This window comes from Urocitellus parryii, chromosome 3, assembly GCF_045843805.1.
Source record: "Urocitellus parryii isolate mUroPar1 chromosome 3, mUroPar1.hap1, whole genome shotgun sequence".
In the NCBI taxonomy this organism is placed as follows: domain Eukaryota; kingdom Metazoa; phylum Chordata; class Mammalia; order Rodentia; family Sciuridae; genus Urocitellus; species Urocitellus parryii.
The window spans coordinates 176,256,199-176,270,154 of NC_135533.1; the positions used below are offsets into that span (position 1 = coordinate 176,256,199).

Sequence of the window (13,956 nt, forward strand, 5' to 3'; positions counted from 1 at the left end):
GGGCGTGTTTTCCTTCCCCAGGTGCCGGGAGCCGGGGCTCCGCCGCCGCCCGAGCTGACTTGTGTCTCTCTCTCGCCTCTCCCCTGCAGGAATCTCCCGATAATTCTGCCGCCACGACTTGAACCGTGCGTGAGGCGAGCTCGAAACAAACAGCTCATCTACATTAAAAGATAAAAGAAAAGGCAGAAAAAAAGAAAGAAAGAAAAGGAAAAAAAAAGAAAAAAGAAAGAAAAGAAAAGCGGAAGAAGCGGCCGAGGCGGCGGCGGCAGCGGCGGCGGCGGCGGCGGCGGGAGGAGGCGAGGAGGAGGGGCCGCGCGCGGCGGCCCGAGGCGGCGGCGGGGACGCGAGGACGCGGGGACGCGGCTTTGTGCAGGCGGGTCGCGGGGCGCCCATGGCGGAGTGCGGCCGGGGGGGCGCCGCCGGCGGGGCCCTGCCCACCTCCCCGGGCCCGGCCCTCGGCGCCAAGGGCGCCCTGAAAGCCGGAGCAGGGGAAGGCGGTGGCGGCGGTGGAGGTCTCCTCGGCCACGGGCGGGCGCGCTATGACAGCGGCGGGGTTTCCAACGGAGACTGCAGCCTCGGCGTGTCCGGAGAGGAAGCCCGGGCCAGCCCTGCCAGGGGACCCCGCGGCGTCGCTCTCGCCCCGACCCCCAGCCCGGCTGCCTGTCCCCACACCCGGGAGAGCAAGCAGGGCGGCCTGCCCCGCCGGAGCAGCATCATCAAGGTAGGTGGGAGAAGGGCGCTCATTGCCCACCCGCAGCCTTCTTTGGGGTCTGTCTCTCCCTTCTCCTCGGGCGGGAGTGGTGGAGGAAGGGGATTGAAGGAGAGCCCACTGCTAACAGGAATCATGATGCACGGGTGTTTGGAGTGGTTGAACAGGGATTGGATGCAGATGGCATTTGGAAAGAATGGAGAGGTGATCCCGAATGTGCGGGGGAGCTGTGCTCATACATCCCCAGCGCAACTTGGGGCTGTCACCTCTCCCAGGATTGGCTTGGAATGAGGGCCTTGTACCTGCCTGGGCAGGGCATGCTTTTCAGTGGAAGCCTAGGCTGGTGACAGACTCCCTGTAAGATTGCTATTATATTTTAAAGACAGGGATTGTGTGAAATCATCTTCTTAAAAATTCTAGCCAATGCACAAGAGACTGTTTAATAGGCTTCTTCTGATCTATATTACAGTTAGTTGCCTCTTGCCAATGGTTATACTTGGAGAGTGCAAAATCTCCCCTCACATAATCACAGGGAGAAATGGAGTAGGTTTCTGAACATAAATGCAGATTTCCGCTTTCTTAGGCTCTAAAGCTCTGAGAGATTACAGTTCCGCGCGATTTAATCTTTTCCTCGCTGCAGTAGGCAGGCCTCCAGATCTGTGGAAGTTCTTTTGGACAGTTTGCTTGGTTTTGATAGCTTTTGCACACTTTTATTTAGCAGAAGAAAGCCAACAATTGCATTGTGGGTTTAAACTCAAGAAGTAATATTAGGAGTTTGTTGGTGGTTTCCTTCTGGTATTACATTTTAGTCTGCAATGTAAAAGTGAGTCTCATGACATGAACTAAAGTAGAAAAAAAAATAGTTGATGAGCTAAGAAGAGCAGAGTCTTAGGCAAGACTAGCCCAGTAGGCTTGCTCAAGTTTGGAGCAAATATGAGAATGTTGCTTTCTTTCTCAAAATCAAGGGGTTATCAGGACAGTGAGCAGCAAGGCACATTGACAGGGTTGCACCCACCCTTCCTGTGGCTGATAACCCGTGGGAGAGAGGTTAGAATGTGCCCTAGTGAAGAGAGTTGGACTGGTGGTGTTTGAAATTCCTACAGAAATCTTCAAGTGCTCTAAAAATGTCCAGTGGTGTTATCAACTTCTGCAGTAATCTTCTAGTGAAATATACCACCTTGCTACTCTATGTAAGAGGCAGTTGTGAAACTGCATTTCGCTTTGTCATGTTTGTACAGTTTATGTCTGGGTAAGGGCACAGTTGAAGGGCTTAAAGATCAAGTGTGCTAACTACCTGCAGCTCACCTTTAAACTAAAAAATTTAAAATACCATGTCTTTTTGCTGCATATGTAGCTTTTAGTGACCTGTATTTTCTTTTACTATGTAGTTTGTTTCCATGAAAGTTGCTTTCAACTGTACAAGAAAATCAAACCTATTGACAGATACATGACAATTCTTTTTTTTTCCTTATCAAATATTTGTGGTGATTTTGCATTGTGGTGTTAAGGAAATTTGAGGTGAAAATTTTAGCAGCCTCTCCCTCTATTGTTTTGCTGGCCTGCTTTTGCACTTAAAATCAGTTTATTAGTGTCTGTAGTGGGATTCAGAATATAACTTAATGAGGGGCTGGGTTGTGCCTCAGTGGTAGAGCTCTTGCCTTGCATGTGTGAGGTACTGAGTTCGATTCTTGGCACCACATATAAATAAATGAATAAAATAAGGTCCATCAACAACTAAAAAAATATTAAAAAACCACAAGACTATAACTTGATGAATGACAGCAGCATCTGTTTTAATTTTACACTCATGGGAGATAAGGAAGAAGGATGATTTGTCAATATTTGTGATATGTGGAATTGAGAACTTGTCAGTAGATATAATTTCTTCATTAAAGCTGTAGAAACACTTGGGGGGAAATGATTAATTGTTCAGAAATCACTGGCTTTGAAAATGATAGTTATATTGATACTTATATTGAGTTCTGAAATTTGCAAAGGTATTTTTCATTTTTCTTCTTTCTAATGAAGGCAGTTGGCTTCTTGTTCACCATCATGTGTCTGGATACACAGTGCCAGGAACATAATAGATGCTCAATAAATTGCTGACTGTTTGAATGGAGGAATAATAAGGAAATACATGTGTTTTTTTCCCTCCTAAGTTTCATTAATTTCTGAAACAGGTGGTTTTTGGATATACCAGTCTTGTATATGGTTCTTTATCTTGTACCTCCTAAGATGACTTGATAGACACCTTTTCTCATCTTTCTTTTCAACTTGCATTTTCTTAGCCACTTGAAAATTACAAAAGTAATGTTGAAAGTTGATTTGAGTTTAGAATATAAGAAAGAGAATACTGTGTTCAAATAGGTTACTAGTTGGTATGTTTCTCCTTGAATTAGTGTCTTGAAGTATCAAGATTTTAGGAATTTAGTGTGGTATTTTCTAAAGACATAGCATACAACATCACAACAATACCTTAATGGAATATGAAAGTCTTTTTAACATATTTCACAAAGTGAATACTGCACAGATACTTTTGTCACTTGAGTGGCAGAAATTATATTTCACTTTTGTTAAGAAATAACAAAAACTTGAATAAAAACCATGTTAAAAAAGCAATAATGACATCTTTCCTTGGTTTCCTTGTGTTTTTTCTAAAGGATTTTAAGGAGTGAATGCAGTCAGGTGGTTTATGAGTAGAGGTGGGAGTAGATTAGTAAGCAAGGTGGTAATTGGGGACAAGGGAATAGCAGGGAGCAAAAGAACAGAGGCTGGTATTTCGGGGGTTGTATGAGTTGAAACATCTGGCTCATGCTCCTTTGCTAGCTAGCTTCCATCTTCATTAGCTGTGGATTCCTAAATCAGAGCCTAAATGTAATAAACAGTAGGCAAAGAAAGGGGATTATTGCTAACGCATAGGACATATGCAGAAATACACTTTAGGCTGACCAGAATTATATTTCTCATTTAAAATAATTTCTTTGGTTCTCCATCTGTTTTGTAAATATGGCATTGAGTAAGAAATTGTTGTAAAACTCCATTTTCTGCCAAGATAGATGCGCAGAGCTATACTAAAACAGCTCTTTAGTTATGGTAACAGTGTTGATGAAAATTCAGAGTGAGCAGCCTTGTAGAACCTTTCACAAATAGCTTGAGATGATAAATAAGTCATGGAAATCATCATCAGACTTTTAAAAAACATTTCTTTAGCTTATTGAAAGTAACAATAGACTTTTAAGATGACTTACAAAGGCCCATTACTGGATTTTTAGGGAAGAAGCCATTACGTTTGGCATCTTAAGTAATCTAGTAAACGCAAACATCACTTTCATTTTCTCTTTCCATAATTCACTTCATCACACTATTCAATACAATCTATGCTTTATTTTGAGACAGTTAATTTGGTTAATTGTTCAGATGGCATCCATTTTTTACAAATAGCTCTATCCTTTAATTAGAGAACTTGATCTAAAAATACGAAGTAGCATTTTAGGGCTTAGATTTCTTTTTAACTTCAGGAAAAAATGAAGTTGAAATGTTAGTTTGGGTGTTTTATTTTAATCAGAACTAATTAAATATTTTGGGTGATCCTTTTAAAAACATGGTATCATTACATACAGTAAGATTTGTGTTGTCAATTTTTAATGTTCTTTTTTTTTTTTCTTGGTAATACGGATTGAACTCAGGGTCGCTTTACCACTGAACCACATCCTCAGCCCTTTTTTAAACAGTTTTTATTTTGAGACAGGGTCTCATTAACCTGAGTCCGACTTTGAATTTAAGATCCTCTCTCCTCAGCCTCTGGAGCTGCTGGAATTACAGGTGTGCGCCACCACACTCAGCTCATGGTGTCAAGTTCTGTGAGCTTCTAGAAACACATAAAATCACCTAATCCCCACACCACAATAAAAATACAGAGCAGTTTCACCACCTAAACCCCTCCCCAAGGTCTCTTTTTAGTCTTCCCCTCCCATATCACCAGGCAATGGCAACAATTGAACTTGTCTTTTTCACTACATAGGAAATGCAGCCATTGCATTATTTGGGTATTTAGATGCAGTAATGCTAGTGACCATTTATTAAATACTCACTACATGTAAAACATGTGAAAAGTGCTTACCATAATTCTCTGAGTTGGTCCTGCACCAACCACAGAGGCTAGAAGAAACCAGAGTTCAGGGAGGTTAACCACACATCTAAGGTGCTGGAGCTGATTGCCAATCCTCCCTTGAATAGACTGTGCTCCAATGCCCTCCACGTTGCACTTGCTGTTTAAATTTTCTATGTTAAGTGAGGGAGCACTGGTGGTTTGGAATATCCTATTTGGTTTTCTCCTTTAAATGTACAGGCCTTTGGAGAGGGGAAAATAATCTCTTTCTGCTGGCAGAAGAAGTTGACAGATAATATAGCCAGGCAGCTGTTTTGTCACTTGTTGTTGCTGCTGAGGCCATCCACCTTCACAGAGCCAAAGGTTTGACCTTGTTCAAGGTGGCAGCTCTTGCTTTTCTTAATATCATTATTGCCATTATCATAGTATCACGTTGTGAAGAAGAAACACTCCTACAATCTTTTTACCAACATACATACATATGTCTTGATGCTGGGGTTCCCCAACACAGAAACAAGCAGACTTTTCCCATCTATTATACACAAAGAAATAATGAAGACTTATGTATGTGTATTATATTAGCCCATGGATTAAGTACACTGTTTGCATACAAAACTTGCCTGTGTTTACTAGTTCTGCACAGATATCAAGCCTTCCATGACCATTTTTTAAATTGAATCTTAAAAATATGTGCATTAGACTTAAATTCTTTTGAATGGGAGAAACAGGCAGTTGTTTGTGGGCATGTTATAAATCTTAAACAACAAGTAGCTGGATCACAAAGTGAATTTTTCTGGATAGATAGGCAGATCCTAATGGATCATTTAGATCAGAAAAATCTAATGGCTGATTGGCACCTGTCCACTTGACTTTGTACTGATGCATTTCAGACCACATAAGATAACTGTTGAAAGATCAGGGCATGGTTGCTTGTTTTAAAACCACTCAAAAAGCTTTTGTCACAACTCAAGAGTTCAGTTTTCAAAAATGATCACAGTATATTAATTTTCATATGCAAAATAATCTGCCCCCTTTTGCTTTTCCCTTCTCTCTTTTCCAACTTCTCCCCCAAAAGGTTTGCATTTTATTTGCATTGTTTTTCACCAAATCCATAAAGACAGCTGACAGGAAATTGTTTGTTTTATTAATTGCTGATATTGGCTACTTTAGTTATTTTCTTAGAATGTTCTCTGCCAGAAGCAGTTCACTTCCTTTTATAGTTTTATGTGTTCTGCAAGGGGCCTAAACTAGATTATTTTTTTCTTTTTTTATGTGTAAGTTGTACTTGCCTCAGTATTCAACAAAACAGGGCATGTTGTTTACAGCCTAAATGCAGATATAAGTGAAAAATGAATGTTCATAGTTTCATAGTTTCTCTTCAGACTTTTTACATACTGTCCAAAAATAGTTGCTCTATTCCTTATTAATACTAATTTTGGTATGCCACTATTTACTCATTTATTAGACCTTTAGGTTAGTTTAGATTCCTTTTTGTTCTTCATTAGTGGGATTCAAATATTTTTACTAGTGGGCCACTGGATCTGAAACTGTGTGCAAGCCCTTGCCAACTTTTTTCTGTTAATAATATAATGCTGAACCAGGTGGGTTGTGCTTGGCATAAAGGTGTCAGTCATGATGTAAACTCAAGACAGAGTCACCAAATAAGTTTTAGTCATACTTATTTTCTTCATGTCTGAATAATTCATTGACAGTGGTGAGAATGGTTCAGCCTGCTGGCAGGATACTTGGCACCTGTGCATTCCAGAATGGCAGAGCAGGACAGGCAGCTGGGTTCTCTCTGGCCACTAATGCTTGTTCACATGGTAGGGTCAGTTAAGTAAAGCATATTCTAGCTAATTATCTTGGCTTGGCTGTCCCTGCGGTGGAGGACTATAACCAGGCCACATGTTGCATGTCTGCATTGTTCAGGAGGCAGAATAGTGGAGGGAAGAACAGAGGGTTTGGAGTTAGCTGCTTGAATTAGATTCTGGCTCCCCTTCATCCTTTCTGTGTAGCCTTGGTCAAGATACTGAAGATTGTGTGTCTAGTTACCCAACTCTAAAATGGTAGACTAAAACCCCATCTCATAGTATTGTTAAGATTAAATAAGACAATGTGTGATCAGTGTGTGACATGTAATCACCACCCAACAAGCATTATTTAATATATTTTTCTGATCTTTAGCTTCTCTTTAGAGAGCATCCTGAGAAGAGCAGACTCTCTTAGTTTCATTTGAGTTGGAGATCACTAGCACTCTTACTCCCATTTGGAAGTTTCATCTTTTGAAATATGCAGAATGTGCTCAGAGACATTTCCCAGATATATTCCATAGATGATCTCAAGGATGATTTGTTGAGGTGCATTTTTGAATCTGATACTTAAATACAATGGCACACATATGTAAATAGCCCCAACTATATGACCAGAGAGTAGTGATTTGACCAGGAAAATTCAGATTTACATCTCTGGTCATGACAAAATTATTAATAGTGCTTCCTTTCATTCTCAAAGGTGCCCCAGTTTGAATGATAAATAATATAGTCACTATAATCTTCTTTTTACAATCTCTATTACTACCCATGCTGGATCCCCATGAGACTGTTTTCTATGCTGAAACTTAGCCTTTATATTCCTAGCTCTTTCTTCTAAACTTGGAATGCTTTTTTTTCCCCTTCTAGCCATGTTTAAGGTCTTCCTTGGTTAATCACCTCTCAATTAAAATAAAGTGTTTATTTTTCTGTCTTCCAGCCATAACTCCTTTATCTTTCTGCTGCCCTGTTTTCCTTTGCCTCATAGACAACTGCATCTTTATTCACCTTGAGTTTATGAAAACATCTATGTTTAATGTCTTGTGGAAGGCATATTTTTAAATATGCATTTGTTGAATAAGTGGGTGAATGAATGAATAAGTAGAAATGAATGCTAACTCATTTAATGAGGTTGATGAAGATATTATTTAGACTCAACTCCAACTGATTTTGTTTGGGATATAAAACTCTCTGGGCTCTGTACTTCAAAGGAAAAATTTATTTCATATGAGTAATTTTGAAAACAATCAAAGGAAAGGAAATAACTTTATTTAAAGTTGAATCCAGGAGTTTGTTTGGTTCTAGAATTATTGTTCTACAAGGTGTTAAGTGGTTTGCCCATTTTGTGCTCCTAAAATAAAAGTGGACCTTTGAAAATTTCTTTTGATTTGTGTTTTATATATCAAAATTGAAGAGTATGGCAAGAAAGTGTTATTGTTTTTTACAACACTTAATCTCTTTGCTGGTATTCAGTTTCTTTAAGTGACAGGTATAGGTTTTGCTGAGTTTTGTTTTTTAATTTTTAAGGAACTAAATTACCTAAACTTTTATTGTCACTAACATTGGATTGCCAAAGGGTATTAATTGTTAGTGCTGTAGAATTAATAATAAAAAAGAAAAAGGAATCCAGAGTGCTGATACAGAGAGTGGCTGAAGTGACATCTCTAATCCCTTAGCACATTTTGTCATATGCTATTTGAAATTCTGCCCTTTGTTGCAATGCAAGGATGGGGTGAAGAAGAGACACGCAGAAATATTTTGTACTTATTGTTTCAGTCACCTCTCACCAGAACCTGCAAGGAGACATTATCATTCCTTGTACAGACTGGAAACCCATTCCACAAGTTTTGAGAATTTCCAAGCAAGGTCACAGAGCTTCTAAGAGGCAAAGCCAATATTTGGACAAAATCTGTCTGTCTTGAAAGCCCATGTTTTTTATTGGTCTACCACTCTCTTCTATTTCAGCTTCTGAAATGTATTTTTGACTTTATTTGTTTTTTTCTCCTCTTTGCCCAAGCCATTCTGGCTCCTTAATCTTAGAAATTTCTACCAATCCTAAACTAGAAGACTAATTTCTAATTAGATGAATTTGGCTTCTTGTGGCTGAATCTTGGGGTGAAACCAACATGAACCTAATAATATGAAGCCATAGCCATGGTCTTGTCAGCCATGCCCCAGGTTTCTGTCTGCTCCACAAATCAGGACTTTGACTTTTTTCTTTCCATTCTCCTTTGATAGATTATAAACCCTTTTTAGGGTCTCATTTTTCATTTTGTTTCTTTATTAACATAAAGTTGATTTATAGTTATATACATTTTAGGGTTGTAGAAGGTAAAGAAAGTAGTAGTGAGCAACATTTTACTTTTTTCAGGTAGATTTCTTCTAATGGCATCTATCTTATTGTTTTGGAATTGTCTAATAATTATAGAATAATATAATATAGCATATTACTGTGGAGTTAGTATTCATGTATCTTTTTGGAGTTGGAAATTGCAAGCGTTAACATCCCAGAAATTAAGCAGCTGAGTTTAAAAGTGATTAATAATGCAGATTCATGGGATTTGAAAAATGGAGAGAAATCATGTAAAATTCTTTTGTAGTTAGAGATACACAAGGCCATCCTGATTAGTACATTTAGCTCCTAGCTATGGTTGAATTCATTTATTTGCATATTAGCATAACAGAATTGGAAAAAATTGTTATGTAATACTGCAGTATGTGTGTATTAATAGAACAAGATGTGGTCTTACAGATAGCTATTTTTGTGGATTTATTTTTTGCTATAGATAGCTGCATGTGTACACATGCTACTTTGTGCATGCATATACTCTGAAAACTTTGTTTATAAGTAGTAGAGATCAAGAGCTAACCAAATAATGTAGTGGTAGATTGGCATGAGCCCTGTCTATCTGGTGAGAGATTGATAGGTAGCAGGTGTCAGCTTTATGAATTGAAAATGCCCAGGAAGGGGTAGGCTGTTTTTCTTTTTTCTTAGCATTGCTGATGAAGCCTCTGTTGATTTTGACCAATTAGTGTGGCCACAGAGGGATAAGTGACCTCGTTTGCAGCTACCATTAGAAGTACAAGCCCTATGACTCTCCCCATATGGTTTTCTGCTGCCTTTTTTCCCCCCCATCTTCTTCTAAACTCTGGTATCCTGTGGGCATAGTAGATGTAATTTTTCAAATTGTTGTGCAGTTTAGTGTTTATTCTTGAAGAAAAATAAAGTGAGTTGCTTTGATTTTCATTCCTATCAATCCATGCTAGCAGTTTATATTTAAAATGCCAATAGAATCATTCAGATGTTTTCATATTTGAGCCAATAGAATCCCTGATGAAATGCCAGTTTTAAGGATGTGTTTATCTTGGGAGTATTTTGTGGTTTGTTGAAAAATGTTTGTATATTCTTTCACTGCTTTCTCTAGTTTTTGTGTATCTTCATGAATAATGTTCTATACATTAAAAATACTATTAGAAATAGAACTGCTATGTCATAGGATTTGTGTATGTTCAGCTTTAGTAGATATGATTAAGCAATTTTCCTAACTAGTTAAACCAATTTATATACCCACCAAGTTATGTGAATTCTAATTGCTCTGAATGTACATATTTGGTATTGTCAGTGGTTTTATTGTTTTGCTTTGTTTTGTTTTTATTGTAACCGTTGTGATGGCTGTGTGATTAATTGTTCCTTATTGTGGCTTTTAAGCTGAGTTTCCCTGATGACTAGTGATGTTGAGCACCTCTTCATGTGTTTCTGGGCCCTTTGGATGTTCTCTTTCATAAAAATGCTTGTTCAAGTCTTTTTGCTCATTTAAAAAATTGGGTTTTTAAAAAATTTCCTTGTATCACTTCTTTACATCTTCTGGATATGCCTTTTGTGTGGTATAGATATGAAAATATCTTCTGCTGGCATGATACTTGCCTTTCCATTGTCTTAAAGGGCATCTTTCAGTGAGTAACAATTTTTAATTTTAGTGAAGTCCAGTTTATCAATATTTCCCCTATGGTTATTATTTTGTGTCCTGTTTAAGAAATCTCTACTTAAGATCATGAATGTATTCATTTATTAACTTCTAGAGCCTTTAGTGCTTTGCTGTTCACATTTATATCTACAGTATATCTGGTTTTTATTTTTATGCTTTGTGTGAGATAGGGGTCCAGATATCCTTTCAACATAAATATTAAATTAATTACTTCAACACTATTTATTTGAAAATATTATCTTCCCTCCACTGCACTACATTGGCCCTTTGTTATAAATCAAGTGACTGGATTCGGATACGTTATGGGTCAGTTTTGCCACCACTGTTTATTTGACTGTCCTTGTGTCCATTCTATCCTGTCTTTCCTATTAGGTGTATGCCCAACAGAAGTTATTACAGATGTGTACTGCCATGTGTGAGTACTTTAGCAGCATTAACTGTAATGGCCCCAAATTGGAAATAGCAACCAAATGCCCAGCTTATAAAATAACATATTACACAAAGGAATACTATAGAAAAAAAGAAAAGGCCAGAAAGAAAGAAAGACAAATGATTTTTCTATGCACCACTGAGTCCCTCAAGCATAATGTTGAAGGAAAGAAACTGGATACAAAAGGATATAGTTTTTTTACTCCACTATATAAATTTCAACAGCAGACAAATTGATTTGAGGTAATAGAAGTGAGAGTAGTTATATTTGAGGTGATGATTGAGAGTGGAATCCAAAGGGCCTTTTTGAATGCCAATATTGTTTGGTTTCTAGATTTGGGTGGTGATTCCAAACTTGAGTTTAATTCATAAAAATCCATCAAACTGTACACTTAGGACTTTTCTGGACAAATGTCATATTTTGCTAAACAATTCATTGTTTAAGTCAGCTTATTTAATTTGATTATTTAACTTCAATCAAATTCAAATACTTACCAATTATTTCCACAGCACTATTTGGGGACATGCATTTTACTGTTTGCTACTGTAAAATACTACTTTCCTTGGTGAAAGGTGCTTTTGCTGCAGAATTTCTATAGAAGAGGAGCTGCAGGTCTCAGCCACAGGGTCACTAACTATCTGTCCCCTGCTTGTGTATGAGAAAACCTGCTTGAACCCTGAGCGAGAAGGAAGAGAGGGGAAACTTGCTGGAAATCCATGTGTATACCCTTTGTATTCAATGGCATGGAGGAAGAACCTCCCTAGGAGGAAGAGTGTGCAGAAAGAACTACTTGGACAGAGGCACAAGCACTATTTCTAGAGAGATGTGATTGAATATTGCAACGTTACAGAAATAAGTTCTTCCATTTCCTTACCATCTCATCTTGCACTTACATGGCACATTTTACGTGTAATAAAAATGCTGTTTACTCAGAGAAGATTGTACATCTGCATTTGCCAAAGAGGCATCTCTTAGTAAGGAAGATTTATACTGGGAGATAGAGAACCAGTCTAGGGATGCTACAGTCCCTTTGCATGCTGTCTGACAGGCTGGTTTGGTGTCATGACCTGTGGGGTAAGTGTGTACTTTCTAAATGCTGGAGCATTTCTCTCTTGCAACATAGATCCTTGTGGTCCAGAAGAATAAACATTGGATTCCCAGAGCATCCATAACATTTTTTATTGGCTGCAAAGCAGCAGCATAAAAATTTCAATTGTCACATGTTTGTAGCTTTAGTTACATGGTGAGTATTTGACTGTTCACTTTGGAGATTATCATTATTCCTATTTATTCTCTTAGGTCATTCTTTTTTCTCTTCCAAATTAACATGAATGAATCTTCTAGCATAGAAGCTTTTATGTTTCTCCCTTGTCTTGAGAAGATACCAATGAAGAAAAGTGTCTTAGTGGGAATGCTGAGTTTTGGGGGACTCCTGTCTAGTGGCTGCAGGAGCACCCACAGTTTGGCAGCTGCAAAGGTGTTCTTAAGCTGTCTGGATCTTGACCATGACCTGCTTTTTAAAATATACACGTTTAATAGGAAGTTGTATTTATTTATATCTAAATAGGAGGCATAGTAGCAAGGAGGTTTAACATTCCTTAGGAGGAAGTCTACAAGCTTTTTGTGAAAATTCAGAACTCAGTAATATTTGCTAGGTGAAGAGTCAGGTTTTCTTTCCTCCAGCATCTTTAGCCAGGTCTTCTTACCTGTCTTTGTTGAAGCTATTTGAGAATATTTTTAAATTGTTAAACAGGCCATTTGTCTTAAAGTCAAATACTCAACATGTAACTAAAACTACAAACATGTGACAATTGAAATTTTTATGCTGCTGCTTTGCAGCCAATAAAATTAAAGAATAGCTGTGATTTGTGAGTGCTCCTGTGAGGGGCCTGGAAGCAAGAAAGTGCAACAAAGTGAGAGAAATAGGATCCATAGCAGGTACTCTGCTGGCTCCTCCCTGAGGAGTCCATGACAAGTGATCACAGGGGCATATATGTTGCTGTTCTCATCTCACTGGTTGCCATACAGCAAGGTAAAAACAAGGAGAACGATGATTTAGAATTCTCTCAATCCTTAGAAAGCTCCATCCCCAGGGTATCTCTCAGGCCTGTCGCTCCTGGGAATATCTGGGGCCACTGGATCCATAAATTATATACTCTAAAACATTGCTTCCAGGGCTGGGGTTGTGGCTCAGTGGTAGAGTGCTCCTTAGCATGTGTGAGGCACTGTGTTCGATTCTCAGCACCACATGAAAAACAAATAAATAAAATAAAGGTGTTGTGTCTATCTACAGCTAAAAAAATTTTTTTAAACAACAATAACAAATACTGGGCTACCCATCAAAAATCATATCATTGTATAGCTAAATTGAGGAGATTACACCCAGCTGTGGAAGGGGTGTAATACGTTCAGGCCCGAAGTTCCCTTGTACACACAAGGGCACAATTTTCAGGAGGCTATGCTTTCAGGAAGGTGGATAAACGAGAGGGAAAAGGAAAGGTACAGTAAGCTCTGAGCTACTCTGCCTCTTCCACTGCTGAGGAGTTGCCCTTCATGCCATGAGTCTAACCTAGTGAGGGATTGAAGTTGGGCTCTGAGGCATGCCACAGATCTGTGGCCATTGTGGAAACAGTAGCAGGCAGGTAAGCCTGGCATATGGATGGACAGGAGACTTAGCTAGAATGGAACATCTCAAGAGTAAGAAGAACAATTAAACATCCACCTTCACACATGGCTGTTTTCATATGCAGAGAGGACGGGCAGTCTAACCTTTAGCTTTTCTGCTGCATCAGAACAGAGCAGACCTTTGGGGTTGTATTTAAAAACAACAAAGGAACATTAAGTTGTTAGGGAAGCTGAACTCTGAATTCTTATGCAGAGGTTCAAACCAGGACCAGAAAGCCAATTCTGGTGGC

General features: G+C 38.7%; 1 protein-coding gene across 1 annotated transcript in view; it reads left to right on the forward strand.

Moving 5' to 3' along the window:
- Positions 1-363: 363 nt before the first annotated feature.
- Positions 364-13,956, forward strand: part of Plcl2 (phospholipase C like 2) — a 173,610-nt gene continuing 160,017 nt past the window's right edge. The window contains exon 1 of the mRNA XM_026388537.2: positions 364-721. Within this exon, the coding sequence (XP_026244322.1) occupies positions 392-721 (330 nt within the window). The 5' untranslated portion in view covers positions 364-391. The remainder of the gene's footprint in view (positions 722-13,956) is intronic.